Genomic DNA, 16,249 nt, shown 5'->3' on the forward strand with positions numbered 1-16,249 from the left:
TAGTGGTTGAAAGTGTGAAAAATGGTCATAAGTCATGTTTTTTTCCCGTGCTGTTTTAACTTCAGTTACTAAATGAATGATTGTAAGATGAAGACTAACTGTTTACTGTATTTTTTGGAGTATAAGACGCAGTGGAGTGTAAGACGCACCAAGGTTTTGAAGTGGCAAAAAAAAAAAAGTTTTCACACTCTTCAAACCTCCCCAAAACGGCCCGTATTTCACAAAAACGAGCCTGTTTTTTTAAAGGCATGAATAGCCTTTAGGAGGCTTGTAGAGTGCTCCGGGGGGGGGGGGCAAAAGTGAGCAAAAAAATGGCCTATTTTTTGTGAAAATGGACCCTTTTTTGTCAAAGAAATTGCACGCATAGCCTTTAGGAGGCTTATAGAGTGCTCCTGGGGGGCTGGGGGGCAAAAGTGAGCAAAAATGGCCCGTTTTTCGCTCATTTCTGCCCTCTCCGGCCCCAGGAGCACTCTGAAAGCTTCCTAAAGGCTCTGCACGGCCATTTTGGTGAAGGGGACGGGGTTTTGGAAGGCCAAAAATGCTGTATTCAGTGTATAAGACGCGTCCAGATTTTCACTCTTTTTTGAGGGAGAAAGATGCGTCTTATACTCTGAAAAATATGGTATATGCAGTTTTAACTCAACTGTAGCTTTTTTTCTATTTATATTATGGGTGAAAATATGGTGTGTGCTACTATCTCCTTGATGCCTTCTTTCCAAGTCAGTAAATGCTACTATAGGCTTTTCATGTCTCTATGCTAACTATAGAACACTAGTAGTATAACAACTCTGGAATGTTTTACTCTTGGTGCCAGTATGATAGGCATCGGAGAGAAGGGTGATTAGAGTTCTTCGTGAGACATTTCTTTGGTGAACCCTTGGGCTATTTGCAGATACCACGATGCCTTTAAATTCTTCTTACGAAATTGTCACTAATGAGGATGAAAATTTCAGATATGTCTGCAGGATTACTCTCCCAAGCTAGTTGCAACTTGCAAGAATGAGCTGTTCCGTCTAACATAATTTTATACGTGCCGTGTTGAAAGGACGCCTTGGTAGCTTGGGTTCCCTTGCAGAAAGGGAGAGCCGATGCCACAATCTTAATTCCGTCTGGCATTATTATAACCCGAGTTGTTTTAAAAGGCATGTGGATTCTTGATGCAAAACTGCCTTTGCCCCAAAACCTCAATCGGATTTCTAGGATCTCTGTTAATTGATAAGGGCAACCTTTTTCAGGATCTGTCCTTCAGAAAAATCTCAGTTCTTCATTAACCAAAAAAATATATAGAAAAAGACTTTTGAATGGGGTCGAAACAGCTGTGTGATCTTAAGTCTGCGGTCTCTGGAAGTGTTTCAACAGGTTAAATGGATAGGAAAGTCCATTCTTAGTTCTGTTAAGAACCATTTATAAGAATCCGTAATTTAAGGTTGTCAGGTAGAAGTGAGTCAAGGCCAGGCACTTAATCTTCCTTGGAGGCATACCACATTTTTTTTTTCTAGGAAGCTGATTCATCATAGGTCATCTGTGGGATACACAGAGACCATTCAGGAAATATCATATCAGGGACAGCAATCGTTTTTTGACTGGGAGGCACATTCCGAATTCTGAGGTCATACCAATTATCCAAAATGGCTGCCATAGAGAAGGTGGGACTTTACAAAAAGGTTATCAACAAAGCAACTATTGTCTAGAAGAGGGACATCTGTCAGCGTCCCCTGTTGCTTATCCAGATGCTTTCTACCATCCTTATTTTTCCTAAGCAAGTAGGGTTAAGTGGCTAAGATGCTGAGCTTGTCAATCAGAAAGGTCGGCAGTTCGGCGATTCGAATCCATAGCGCCGTATAACAGAGTGAACTCCCATTACTTGTCCCAGCTTCTGCCAACCTAGCAGTTCGAAAGCATGTAAGAATGCAAATAGAAAAATAGGAACCAACTTTGGTGAGAAAGTAACAGTGTTCCGTGGGTCTTCGGTGTTTAGTCACGCCGGCCACATGACCACGGAGACGTCTTCGGACAGCGCTGGCTCTTTGGCTTTGCAACTGGAATGAGCACCGCCCCCTAGAGCCAGGAATGACTAGCACATATGTACAAGGGGAACCTTTACCTTTACCTATCTTTTGAAGGGTGTTGTATTTGGGACGCTTATAAATATATAAGAAAATAACAGTTATTCTGGGCTTAGCAACCATTCGAAACTCCAACAGACCTACTGGAGGGTATTTAAAAACCTGGATTCACAGTTCTGATGGTCAGGGCTTCCCCCATGGTCACTCAGTTTGGACACTCAGAATGAGGCTGCATTTGTAGCCGTTTGCAGCATCCCACACTCACATGGCCATGTTTTAAAATGCTGAAAACTGGCATTTCAGTTTCAGTTTCAGTTTATTAAATTTATAAACCGCCCCCTCTGCGGCCATAGGAAATCTTTGGTTTGCTTAACAACCATGGATTCAGTTAATAACCAACACAGATAAAAAGGTTCATGTGAGAAAGCTGCTTCATGACTGGCATGAGTTCACGGGTGTAACTCAAGGACTATCTGTAATTTATTTAAAATATAGATGGAATAAAGAGTATGATGGGCACTATATTTTTTAAATACAGTGGCAGCATGTTGCTAGTTCCTAGTCTGTTTTTCAGATCTAAGTGTCTTCCCATTGACTGTCCTAACCAGACACATAAATATTTATTTATTAGATTTATTTGCCACCTATCTCTTACCTAGAGGCAACTTATACAACACATCTGATGAAATAAGAAATAGCTCATAAAAATTTGCCCTTTCAATCATGTTAGTTAGTCTAAAATCTTGCTAACTAAACTCCTGGTTTTTTGCTGCCCTAAGGCTTTCTTCCCACAATGACATTAGTTTGAGTAAATCCATGAAATATATAATGACAGTACCAAAGGACACCGGGCCTTCTAATTTAAATTTCAGTATTTTACACAAAATTTGTTTCTTGTTAAACAGTATTGTGATTTTGAATTGTCAATGACATACAATCGGTGAGAAACGAAGTGAAATCATTATTTTTGTTGTCCAGAAATCCTCACATCTAAAGAGGTGAACAGATGGGAGAAAGCTGGCTTAGAATATTTTAAATGGTTGTAGCTTATTAAACAAAGCTTTGTTACATGGATGAATCAAGCTTCTTTGGTTCAAAAGTCAGTTATGAGCAGAATCAAGAATTACATATTAGTAAACGAACAAGACATCCTTGTCATAATTATTTATTGAGCAGAAAAAAAAGCAGTTATTAACGGTAGTAAAGAAATGGTAATAACTCTTCAGGTCATCCATTTATTTGAAAAAGAGCTACTGGTGATTATGAGTCTGAGAAATTCTGCTCATCATTTTATTCATTATCATTTTTATCATTGATTCTATTACATATCATTTTAAAAATGAAGGTTGTAAAGAGCAGATAATGCATCCAAAAGAACAAGTTGTATGGAGAAGACTAGTTAGATGGCCTATTTTTACATTGAAATCAAAGAATCCATCTCTTAATATAAAGTACATGAATCAAGAATTGTAATTATTTAAGGACCATTCTTGTTAACAGGGATTACAGTACAATACAAATCTTTTATTACACTCACAGCTGTGCATAAGAGGGATATACTACAAACAATTAATTTGAAGAGTATTTCACTTGTTAGTCAAGAGTAATTTTTATTATGATAGCTTTAGTTAGTTAACTTTGTTTTTATTTTTAATATTTTTATCCCATTTTATAGATTTTGCACGTGGTTTTTATAATGTTGTTATTCAGTTTTATAATTTTTAAACATGTTTTAACTTTGTGTACTAGCTTTTAAAATTATTAATTGTCTTAATAGATCTCTTAATGTTGGTTTATGATGGTAATAAAGATTTGTATTACAGGGATTAAGCATTCTTCTCATCTTTATCTATCAGGCCTGAGCAAGGAAAATTGCTGAATTCATCCTCTGAAGAAGGGTGTGTTCCAAATTATCTCTTTTTTTTTCCTCTTAAAAAAGTTTGATTGCCATTTGTGCAATGGGAGATTGGTTTGGTTTCACACGATACATCAGAGAAACAAGTTCAGCTGGTTGAATCTGGGAAGGGAAGAAAAAGAGGTGTGGTTTGTGGAGGAGAAAAAAAAATATCCATTGTGAAATCAGTTTGGTGTGAAAGATTGAATGGTGTGTGAATCAGTTTGGGGTGAAAGCAGAAAACATGGTGAATTTTGACAGGCAAAAGTTGAGCCATTAATTGGAGTGACCTCACTAATAACATTTAAGCCTTTCAGAGAGAGAATATATAGGGCATTCAAAGTCTGTTTACATAATACTCAATTTAAGATTAAGGTAACTAGCTAATCTACTATATAAGAATAAGTCAACATACCCAGCCAAATGCATGAGGTCTGCAGTTCTCTTTGATTTATTTTTTTTAATTCCAGTGGACTATAGATTAAATCTAGATGTCAAACTCAATTTCATTGAGGGCCGCAACATAGTTGTGTTTGGCCTGAGAACAAGGGTGGCGAACACGCGGCTCGCGAGCCGCATGCGGCTCCCGGCCAAAATAAATGAGGCTCTTTGCCTCTTATCATTATTTAGTATACTGTGGCTCGGATCGCGAGCTCCCTTTCGGAAGCTGGGGAGGTCCTTTGCAGGCAGCTAGAACGGGCCGCGCCTGCAAAGGACTTCCCCAGACTTGCTTTGAGGAGCACGGGGCGACTGAGGCTAGTTGTGAAGCCCCAAAGCCCCCACCGCCACCGGAAGAACTGCTGCCACCTCCTCCTCATCCTCCTCTAACAGGCAGCACTGCCGGATTTGCCGCCCGGCGCTGCGGCTGAGATGAAGCCGCCAAAGCTCCAGCCGGCATCTCCGAGCGTGGCAGCGGCGCCTCCCCTCCGCTCGGAGCAGCTGAGCTCAGTCAGCGCTGGGTTACCCCTGCCCCCTCCTCCTCCTCCGCCATGCTTTTGAGGAGCCATGAGGCTGCAGGAGCCAGTAGGAAGGCGGGGGGGGAGCAGGGGGAAAAAAGCCTCATGGCTCCTCAAAAGCACGGAGGAGGGGGAGGGGGCAGAGGTAACCCAGCGCTGAGCTCAGGAGCAAATCTGGTGATTCTGTTGGAGGAGGAGGAGGAGGAGGAGGTAGCAGCAGTTATTCTGGTGGCAACTCGTACTCGTCGGCATCTTCAGCAGAAGCCCTGCCCACAATGAAGAAAGCAAAGATGGAGCAGATCCACGCAGATGACGTCGCTGCAACATGACTGGAGGAGGAATTCTGGGAGTTGAAGTCCACAAGTGTTAAAGCTGTCAGGTTTGAAGACCCCTGGGGGTTTTTTTCCCTAAAGGGTTAGGGGTGCAAGGGTCTTGTAACTTGACAGCTTTAAGAGTTGCGTGCTTCAAATGCCAGAGTTTCTGAGCCAACATTTTGGTTGCTAAGCAGGAGCGTTGTTAAGTGATACTGATATTATATAACACTTTGAATTAAGCGGGTACCTTGAAGAAACATAACTTTGAGTTTCAAATAATACTGATTTCGTTGTTGTCTTAGGTGACATCTGTGAAAAAAATTCGGGTGCTCAGGCATGAAAATGTGCCGCTCAAACACTATACTTTTCTGCTCACATCGAAAAAAAATTAGAGGGAACATTGCTTCCGGGTCTGTTTTGGCAGGTCACTGCGTGGTGTGGCTCTCTGACTCTCACAGTTTAAAATTTTGGCTCTTTTTGTCGAACTTGTTCGCCACCCCTGCCTGAGAAGGTCGGGGGTGGGAGTGGCCATCTTAACGTCACTCATCTCTGGGGTACCTGTGGTGACCAAGTGCTAAGAAAGGACTTCCCTGAAACCCTCCATCACTCTCATTATAATCTTCCTTCCTTGCTTCCTTCCCTCCTTCCTTCCCTCCCTCTTCATTCTCCTTTCTTTTTCCTCCCCCCCCCCTTTCATTATTTTTCCTTGCTCTCCTCTATTCCTTCCTTGCTCTCTTCCCATCTTTCCTTCTTTTTCTTTGTCTTTCCTCTTTCCCTTTCTCCTTTCCTGTCCCTTCTTGTATGTTCAAATGCAAAAGGGGAAACATTTCTTATTTTGTTTTTATTTTGTTTTGAAAGCCTCTAGCAGCAAAAACAGAGCCTGGGGCCACACATGCCCCCAGTACCCCATTTTTGGCCGTGATGGCCTGCTGTAACCCTCTGCCAGCAAAAACGGGGTCAGGGGGCCGTAGGCGACCACCCTGTTTTTGGCTGCGATGGCCTTCTGCCAGTAAGAAATGCAGCTTGAGGGGCATGGGGGAGGCACTGCAGGCCATTCCTTTGCTGCTTCCAGACCGGCCCCTTGGGCCCAATCTAAGTACTTCATGGGTTGGATCCGGCCTACGGGCCTTGAGTTTCACACCCCTGATTTAAACTACAAAAGAAAGCGAGAGAAAGGTAGAATTGTGAGAAGGAATTCTAATTTCTAATCTGCCACAGTCAGGATGCAACAGGTCAGGGATCTTGAAGTTTGATCAACGATGAATGGATTTCTTTCGTTATTCTCATGGCAGGTCAGGTCTAGATTAGGGACCAGTGTTTGAGTTCAATTTTGAACCCTCCACTCATTACGAAATCAGCAATCCAATGGTTTTTGGTATAACTAAGGGAAAGATAACAAGATGGTCGTAGCCAGTTTTAGATTTTTAGATTGGAGAACATCTTTCAAAATTGAAAGACCAATTGCACAATGAGTCTTTAAGAAGATGTTGGATAGCCATTAGTCTGAAACGGTGTAGGGTTTCCTGCCTAGACGGGGTTGGACTAGAAGACCTCCAAGGTCCCTTCCAACTCTGCTATTGTATTGTATTGTATTGTATTTTTCTTTCTTTTTGGGTTGCTTTCAAGAGCAGAACTTAGTAGACAGCATAAATATGAGTGACTGTCGGCCCGCTTTTAGTTCCTTATAGTCCCCCTCAGAGGTGGTATTTGATCAGTTCGCCTGAACTGGTAGTGGAAATGGTGTGCCCACCCACCTCGGTTTTATGTCGTCCTATTTAGGCACATTTCCAAGCTGTGCATGCTCACATTTGCAAACCGGTAAGGAAAGTATTGTATTTTTCAGAGTATAAGACGCACCAAGATTTTGAAGAGGTAAATTTTTTTAAAAAGTTTTTGCACTCTGCAGACTTCCCAAACCCTCTGCACGCCTCATTTTTTGTGAAAAATGGGGCATGCAGAAAATTTGAGAGGCCTGCAAAGTGCTCCTGAGGGCTGCCCACCCCAAAAACGAGCAAAAAAACGGTCCATTTTTAGCTCATTTTTGTCCTCCCCAGCCCCCAGCACTTTGCTGGCCACCCAAAGCCTATGCACGTCCATTTTTGCGAAGGGGTTGGGGTTTCGGGAGGCCGAAAATGCTGTATTCAGTATATAAGACAAACCCAGATTTTCACCCTCTTTTGGGGGGCGGGGGAAGATGCGTCTTATACTCCGAAAAATATGGTAAGTGAATACTGCCCCTGGTCCCCCTTCTATATACTCTTTCTAAAGCCGTATATTTCATATTGTTTGGGAACTAAACTAAACTACATTTGCTATGAATTGTGTAAAAACAATAAATGTCCTCTTTGGAAATAAGTAACCGTGAATGCTTTTTACCCAGGGTAAAACCCACGTGATTATAATATATTTTTTGAGCAACAAATCCAGTTATTGGCATCGTTGGTTCTTCTGGAGTTCCACAAAATTTGGAAGTCCCCATGACGATCATCCTGCTTTAATCATTTCCTCATGTGCCACTGTAAACTACTTATCCAGCAATAATTAGCTTTGGGAAGGAATTCCTGCTGACACCAGCAAAATCTTTCTTCCTCTGGCTAATAACAGTTTGGGTAGCATACACATTTCTGAAAGGATTACAGTGGATGGGGAAAGAAGTAAACGAACCCAACATGCCTTGGTCATAATCTTGTTCCTTTCCTTTCCACTGCATCCTTTTAAAAAGTGCACATACAATTAATATTGCATACAGTTTGAACCCACTGACACTTTTCTATGAATCATTTCATTACCTTTCTTACAGTAGGGCATTCAGCCTTTTTTCCTGGATTTTCTCTTTGGTTTGACTTCCCCTGATTCACTTGCCTTTCATGTCCCTTATAATAATTCCACGGGCTATCCAGATGTCAGCTAATTTCTGGAATCCTGAAACCATGTTATGAAATTATAGCATCACAGTGCCTGTCTTTGTTTAAATATCCTGGAAGGAGCGGGGAAATTCATGTATCTATGGGGCATAAATTCATGTAGGGGGAATAGAATACAATTTCATGACATATATGTGGATTTGACAATGATGAGCTTGTACTTTGGAGATCAGAAATGGCATGATTGCAATATTCTGAGGAACATTATAAAGATCACACTCTCTTCTCATTGCGCAGTCTGATTGATTTAGGAGCGTAAGAATGGGATCATACTATCCTCCTCCTCTTCCATCATCATCATAATTTTCAAGTCACTTTTGCCCTTCAGTTTTCCAGTGTTTTCCTTGTTTTTCTCCAATAGCGCCTGTAATAGCTGATATTATATTCTACTATCTGTAAGGTAAAGGTAAAGGTTCCTCTCGCACATATGTGCTAGTCGTTCCCGACTCTAGGGGGTGGTGCTCATCTCTGTTTCAAAGCCGAAGAGCCAGCGCTGTCCGAAGACGTCTCTGTGGTCATGTGGCCAGCATGACTAAACGTTGAAGGCACACAGAACGCTGTTACCTTCCCTCCAAAGGTGGTCCCTATTTTTCTACTTGCATTTTTACATGCTTTCGAACTGCTAGGTCGGCAGATGCTGGAACAAGTAACGGGAGCTCACTCCATTATGCGGTGCTAGGGATTCGAACTGCTGAACTTTCGACCTTCTGATCAACACGCTCAGCGTCTTAGCTACTGATCCACCGGGTCCCATTCATTCATTCATTTATTTAGATACCTACTATCTGTATGTATTGCTTTTCTTGTATTCACTATCAGAGCAAATAAAACATTGTCAAAGTAAATTTATGGATTAAAAGGAAAGGTTCTTAAGTGGCACTGTCAACTTGATATTTTATCTCCCAGACATCTGTACCACTACATAGTTCTTTCTGCAGGTCTACCTCTGAGACACACAATTCTTGGCAGTTCATATTGATGGGATTACAACCAAGTATGAAACTGCTTCAGGCATTTTTAAGTGAGCTTGAATTTTTAAACAGAAGCTTTTACTTGTATTTTGTTACAGGAGCTTAACCTTTTATGTTGAGAAACACCAGAATAGTAGGATCAGCCCCAGATTCAGACAGATTAGATAGAAGCCTCTCACTCCCACACTTGTGCAAAAAAACCAGAAAGGTACCTTCAAGTTGTATCAGTTTTTACAAAAGCCATTGTGATAACATTTTCACTGTTATGTACCATTTTTAGAATATTCGAATCCTCTCAGTATTTGATGGTTACAGGCAGGTGTGAAATCCAGCAGGTTCTGACAGGTTCTGGAGAACCGGTAGTGGAAATTTTGAGTATTTTGGAGAACCGGTAGCAGAAATTTTGAGTAGTTTCTTCAACATATAACTACAAAAATACATTTACAAGAGTATACATAATGTTTGATGATAGAAAATGATGTACAAGTGATCTTCAGGTATGACCACTCATTCAGTGGCCTTTCAAACTTATGATAGTAAGTTGCAACAACGTGCCCACGGTAACATGAGTGTGACCCATATCCTACTACTGGTTTCAAATATACATAACGCATGCAGTGAATATTGAAATTAGCAGCTTACTCAAGGTCAAGGAGGTAACATCAGACAAGGAATGTAAACCAAACAGAGTCTCTGAAAAATGAAGCTTGCCTGAATGGCTTTGCTTTTAACAGGAACATGCAGAAGAATAGTCACAATCCAGTCCAAATGTCAAGAGCCACGTCAGGGTTGTTGGCCAGTCCAGAGATCAGAATTTCACAAGCAGAAGCCTCACAAACGTCACATAAGACCCAGAGATCAGATGGTTGATTCCAAGGAAGAATCATGGATCAGGCCTACCTCTTAAATCAGGCTGCAGATTTGTGATAATTGGAACATTATAGTTTTTGAACTTACGTGAGAGCTTTGATGGGAGAAAGACCAAAATATATATGTAATGGATTTGTTATAAATTTAATGTGGAAGCAAGGCAAGTTGGAGTTATAGTTGTGTCCATCATAATGACTGTTGCCTTAGAATAAAATTTGTCCTACATTTAGTACAAATACCAAACGAAAAGAAAGTACTGAGCCTTCTTGAACAAGGGTTGTCTTGATTTGTTTTCTCAGATAAAATGCATGTGTCATTAGCTGAAGCCCTGGAAGTTCGGGGTGGACCACTACAGGAAGAAGAAATATGGGCTGTGCTGAATCAAAGTGCTGAAAGCCTTCAAGAGTTACTCCGAAAAGGTAAGGCCTAGATCTTAGCTTCAAGGTCGGTGTGTTGGAGTAAAACCACATAGGGTGGAAAATAATACAAGGCTTCCCCAAAAAACACGAGGCAGAATCCTGGTCCCGATAAAATCCCTTTTATTAAACAAATGTGAATTCCTCCCATTCACATTCAGTAAGGCCTGGCAAATGGTCTTTCAAAGGAATATTTATGACTATGGACCTTATCTATCTTGGAAAGCCGCCATGTAAATATTTTCCAAATAAGGTGCTGTACAAGAAAATATTGGGCACAGAGTCTCTGAGATTCACAGACAGATCTTCACACTCCTGAAACAAATCTAATGACCGAACGAATTGTTTCCTGCAAAAGCCCACTCCCCTTTTGCTCCTCTTTTATTTCCTCTGGGAGGGGCCAGTCACCTTCCACCTGTGACTTTACTCCCAAGTCAATCCTGATTTCTGAGTTGTTCTTTTCTTCTGGCAGCTCTGCGCATGCGCATACTGGGAACAGGCTCCAGCTGTTCCTCTGCCTCACTGCTGCCTAGCTCTGTAGTTACCTGATCACTGCCAGACAGCCTTGGCCCCTTCTCTGCCTTCCATGCAGAACCCTCATCCGAGTCTTCCCCAGCCTCCAGGACTGGCCCATGTTCCTCCCCAACCTCCTCACTCTGGCTCTGCTGCCAGCTCTTCTGGTGGGCTACAACACTCTGTATTAACCAGGATTTGAAATAGAACACATTCCTCTAACCATGTTGATACAATTCTTTCTGATTATCTGAGACCTTGTATTGGCTTTACCTTCATTGATTCCTACCACACATGGTCACTTAATTAAATAGGTAATGTTTAAGAGAGGTGTTTGGATTATCATTTAGGAGATAGGTTCATTTAACCTACCACTGTTTGAAGACCTGAATATATTAAGGAGAAAATGGAGTGAAAGGATGAACTACTGGTAGTAGCTTTTAGTTTCAGCATTTTAAAAAGGTACATTGGGGGGAAAAAACGAGGTTATGCATTCCCATCTAAAGCCTTTGGAAATCTGACATACTGATGACATGTTTTGGAATTGTTTCAAGAAGCAAAGCCTGAGGCAACCACACCTTCTCTATTTAAACTTTGTAATGTAAAACGTAGACTCAGAGGTCAAACTCTCCTTTCTGTCTTTCCCACCTGCCCAAAACTGAAACCCCCAAACCTTCACCATCGTCTATCTGAATGTAGAGGTGAAACATCGAGGAATCTGTTCCTTATGCATATAAACACAACTGTGAACAAATAACAGAACAGAATAGAATAGAATTCATTATTGGCCAAGTGTAATTGGATACACTAGGAATTTGTCTCTGGGCATAAGCTCTCAGTGTACATAACAAACATATATTTTGCTTTGTGAACTGAGCATGTATACAAAATTAATTCTTAGTTGAAAGTTTTATTCCTCATTTTTTTGTTAATTTTATGCTAATTTCTCTATTAAAAGTTGGCATTGTGCCAGCTACTGTACCTGCTTTGAAAAGAAAGAAATATTTAGAACTATTTATCTAGAGAGGGGGGGGTAGAGTAATAATACTGTACAACACTGGGGTCCCCAACCTTTCCGGCCTGGCGGGGGGGGAGGGGAAGGGGGAATAGTTCTGTTACCTGATATTTCCTCAGAAATTCCCCCTCTGATAAGATCCAGCAGGGATAGCATGCTCCAGATCCTCTCAATTAAGCAATGTCATTTTAAGTAGTTGGTGAGGTGCCATCTGTGTTAAATTCAGACTTTGCTTGCCTTTCATAAAACCCTGAACACCTGCTTTTTCCCAGGCACTGGGTCAATTTTTGTGACTCTGACAAATGGTTATCCAACATCTTCTTAAAAACTTCCAATGTTGGAGCATTCACAACTTCTGGAGGCAAATTGTTCCACCGATTCATTGTTCTAACTGTCAGGAAATTTCTTCTTATTTCTAAGTTGCTTCTCTCCTTGATTAGTTTTCACCCATTGCTTCTTGTTCTGCCCTCAGGTGCCTTGGAGAATAGTTTGACTCCCTCTTCTTTGTGGCAACCCCTGAGATATTGGAACACTGCTATCATGTCTCCCCTAGTCCTTCTTTTCATTAAGCTAGACCAGTGGTAGGCAACCCATGGCTCTGGAGCCGCATGTGGCTCTTTCATCCCTCTGCTGCGGCTCCCTGTCACCGATCGGCTCCACAATTGATAGGGCTTTCGGTTAGGACAGGTAGAGGAAAAAAGGATGCCACACTAGGAGGAGACTCTATGGTGGGGGGACCAGACTTCCGGTCGGCTCCAAAGCTGAACGGGGGGCTTCCGGTTAGGACCTTTGTGGCTCTTTGAGTGTTTAAGGTTGCCGACCCCTGAGCTAGACATACCCAGTTCCTGGAACTGTTCCTCATATGTTTTAGTCTCCAGTCCCCTAATCATCTCTGTTGCTCTTCTCTGCACTCTTTCTAGAGTCTCCACATCTTTTACATCATGGCAACCAAAACTGGATGCAGTATTCCAAGTGTGGCCTTCCCAAGGCATTATAAAGTGGTATTAACACTATACGTAATTAATTGAATCACCATCCGATTGGATTGTTTTGTGGGTTGTTTTGATTGCTGAATTGCCTCTAATATAATTGTTTTATGCTTTAACATACAATATATTTGAATAAGGTATTTTTAAAATAATGTTATTTCTGTTTTAACCGTATGCCATCCTGAATTGGAAATCAAAAGGCTGGCTATAACCAGTAAATAGACTAAATAAATAATAGCCAAGTGCACATTAAAGCTATCTTTCTCTAGGAGAACTTCATGCAATTTCGATTTGATTTTGGCTCAAGCTTTGGCTCAAGCTTCCTAAGTCAGAAGTGAAATCCAGCAGGTTCTGGCAGGTTCTGGAGAACCTGTAGCAGAAATTTTGAGTAGTTCGGAGAACTGGCAAATGCCACCTCTGGCTGGCCCAGAGTGGGAATGGAGATTTTGCAGTATCCTTGCCCTGGAGTGCGATGGGAATGGAGATTTTGCAGTATCATTCCCCTGCCACACCCACCAAGCCATGCCCATCAAGCGTCACCATGCCCAACAAGCCACATCCACAGAACCGGTAGTAAAAAAAATGAATTTCACCACTGTCCTAAGTCCAGAATTTTCAACATGCAAAGCAGTAGTAGATTCAGTGGCGTAGCGTGGGTTGTCAGCACCCGGGGCAAGTAATTTGCGCCCCCTAACCCAAGGGCGGCCCAACTGCAGCTGCCCCTTGGTCGGCATCAGTCAAGTGAGGCTCTCCATGCTGGCCTCCTGCCTTCCTCCCGAGGAGGAGCTCAACAGGGCAGCGGGAAAAGGCTCGACTGAAGGGAAGCAGGTGCCGCGGGGGTGGGAGGCGCACCGGGGGCTTTGGGAAGGCACCGGCTCCCCGGGGCACTCCAGGCGGAGCGGGAGGACACGGTGGCGTTGCAGCGGCAGGCAGACGGAGCGCAGCGCCGCTCTCCTTCGGCTCCCGCGGGGGCGGCGCGGCGGGTCTTGGCGGCTCCGCTGGGAGGTAGGCAGTGCGCAGGAGGGGCCTGGGCGGGCCGGGGCCAGGGAGCTTAGTTCGCGGGCCGAGCCGGGCGCGGAAAGAGGCGGCCACAGTCCGGCAAAGGGCGGCGCGGGGCGAGTCAGGGCGCCCCCCCAGATGTTGCGCCCGGTGCGGCCGGCCCCCCCTGCACCCCCCACGCTACGCCACTGAGTAGATTGACAGAAATGTCTCTTGAGTAGATATGCCAAGATTTAATATGTAGTGTACATGAGTAAATTCACAGTATATATACCACAAATCTTTCCTTAAAACTTCAAAATGGCCCTCAGAGAGGTTCTTTTCATCATGGTTTGGGCATTTATGCTTGGAGATTTCTATCAGACGTCATTATTTGTAGCAAATAAGAGGATGAGCCAACTTCTTCACAGGTTTCTGAGACCTGCTCTTGAGTTAATAAAGCAGTTGCTTATTACTCTCTTCAAAGATCGAAGAGATAAGAATAAAGCCAGTCCTGGCTTTTGCTGTGGTTCCCAGGGAACACCTCACAAGACTGAGATTTTGACATATTTGATGTTCATAATTATAGACATGGCTTCTTGCCCAGTATTGATGGTTTATGTCAAATTGGATTGATTTGTCTCTTTTTCACCGAGATGAAACTAGATGTTTCGAGTCTTTTGCTGTTAACAGGAAAACAGTTTTCATGCATGATCGAGTGAAGCAAAATCAGTTGTGCGTTTTAGAAATAATAAAAGTAGGCCTATAATTCTTTTTAAATGAGAAAGTGTCTCAGGCGTTGATTTTTTTCCCCCCCATCCTGGTTGCTGCTCAGCCGTGAAACTCTTAAGGTATTTTGGCCATTCAGCTTCTATTCTTTCACCTATAAATGAGATTTCTTGGTAGCTGTTTGGAATGAGATCTTAAATCACCTTTTTCAGCCAGGTGTTTTCCAATTATGATGAAGAATTCCAGTTCTCATAAGGGTTGGAAATGGCTGGAAACTCTCAACTTCGATAAACATCCAGTCAGTTTTAATTCTTTAGCATATTTGGAGATTGGACAATCTGCCTTAACCAACCTGTGGACAGACATCATTAGTTCACAAAGAATTATTTTTGGTGGCACGGTGGTTAGAATGCAGTACTGCAGGCTATTTCTGCTGACTGCCGGCTGCCAGCAATTCAGCAGTTCAATTCTCACCGGCTCAAGGGTGACTCAGCCTTCCATCCTTCCGAGGCAGGTAAAATGAGGACCCAGATTGTTGGAGGCATTAGGTTGACTCTGTAAACTGCTTAGAGAGGTCTGTGAAGCACTGTGAAACGGAATATAAGTCTAAGTGCTATTGCTATTATTATAAGGATGCCCTTAGGGACAGTTGGCAACTTCAAAATGGCGGGCTCAACTGGGTAGTCAAAACCCCACTCCTCTTTACATCCGTGTGATGTTATGAAAGACTGTAGATCTGGTCTTGGGAAGTGGGAAGAGAGCAGTGCAATGTTAAAGGAGAGGGAATGGCAGTTGTGAAAAAGTACGAAGTGTGAGAAAGGAACACAATCCATCCCTGACATGTTTCTGTTGGGCCTAACATGGAACAGAAAGCCTCTGACAGGCTTTTAAGGTTCTATCAAAATACAGATAATTCTTGATTTATGACCATAACTGGGAGGGGAGCTTCCATCATTAAGCAATGCAGTTGGGTTGATCTGAAATGCCTCTCCTAGGCCAATCTTTGTGTTCCATTTGTAAGTCCCTGCTTTAGCACTTGTCATTCAAAGCATGTAGACTTCATCTTTTATTCTTTGTACTACATGGAGTTGCAAGCTGAATCTTGCATTCTTCCACCATCTGAGGTCACAAGCAACAGGTCTTTCCAGGTCTTTTGCATGTAATGAGTTTCTGTATATGTAGAAGACTGGCCTTCCCTTTTCATGGAATTTTTAATCATTTCTAAAGTGGGTAAGTAAAACATGTTGAAGCTGGTTACTTTGTAAAATGGTATCAGTCTCTAAGGTTTGTAAGGTCTTTTGCAAGATCGGATGGGTATCAAGCTTCAGTCACAGTCCTTTATTCATAGTGAACAAGAAAATCCAATTAAACTGAGACAGTTAAGGCTAAGGTAACAATCATCTAACCCAGGGATGTCCAACTTGATTTCATTGAGGGCCACATCAGGGTTGGGTTTCACCTCTGGGGGGCTGGGGTGGGCGTGGCCAGCTTGACATCCTCGGGGGCGCCTGTGGTGGCCTGAGCGTTCTGCCAGTGAAAATGGGCTCCCGAGCTCTGTTTTCAGCTGTGACAGCCTCCTGCAACTCCCTGCCCATGAAAACAGAGCTCACAGCT

The 16,249-nt window shown here is 42.7% G+C and overlaps 1 protein-coding gene across 5 annotated transcripts in view; it reads left to right on the plus strand.

Annotated features, from left to right (window-relative positions):
* PTPN13 (protein tyrosine phosphatase non-receptor type 13) overlaps positions 1 to 16,249 on the plus strand; it is a 173,096-nt gene that overhangs the window by 38,223 nt on the left and 118,624 nt on the right. For all 5 annotated transcript variants that reach the window (XM_081959190.1, XM_081959192.1, XM_081959193.1 and 2 more), the window contains exon 2: positions 10,295 to 10,414. In XM_081959190.1, coding sequence (XP_081815316.1) covers positions 10,300 to 10,414 — 115 coding nt within the window. In that variant the 5' untranslated portion in view covers positions 10,295 to 10,299. The remainder of the gene's footprint in view (positions 1 to 10,294; positions 10,415 to 16,249) is intronic.

Source organism: Natrix helvetica, assembly GCF_964273705.1.
Source record: "Natrix helvetica genome assembly, chromosome: 7".
Lineage (NCBI taxonomy): Eukaryota > Metazoa > Chordata > Lepidosauria > Squamata > Natricidae > Natrix > Natrix helvetica.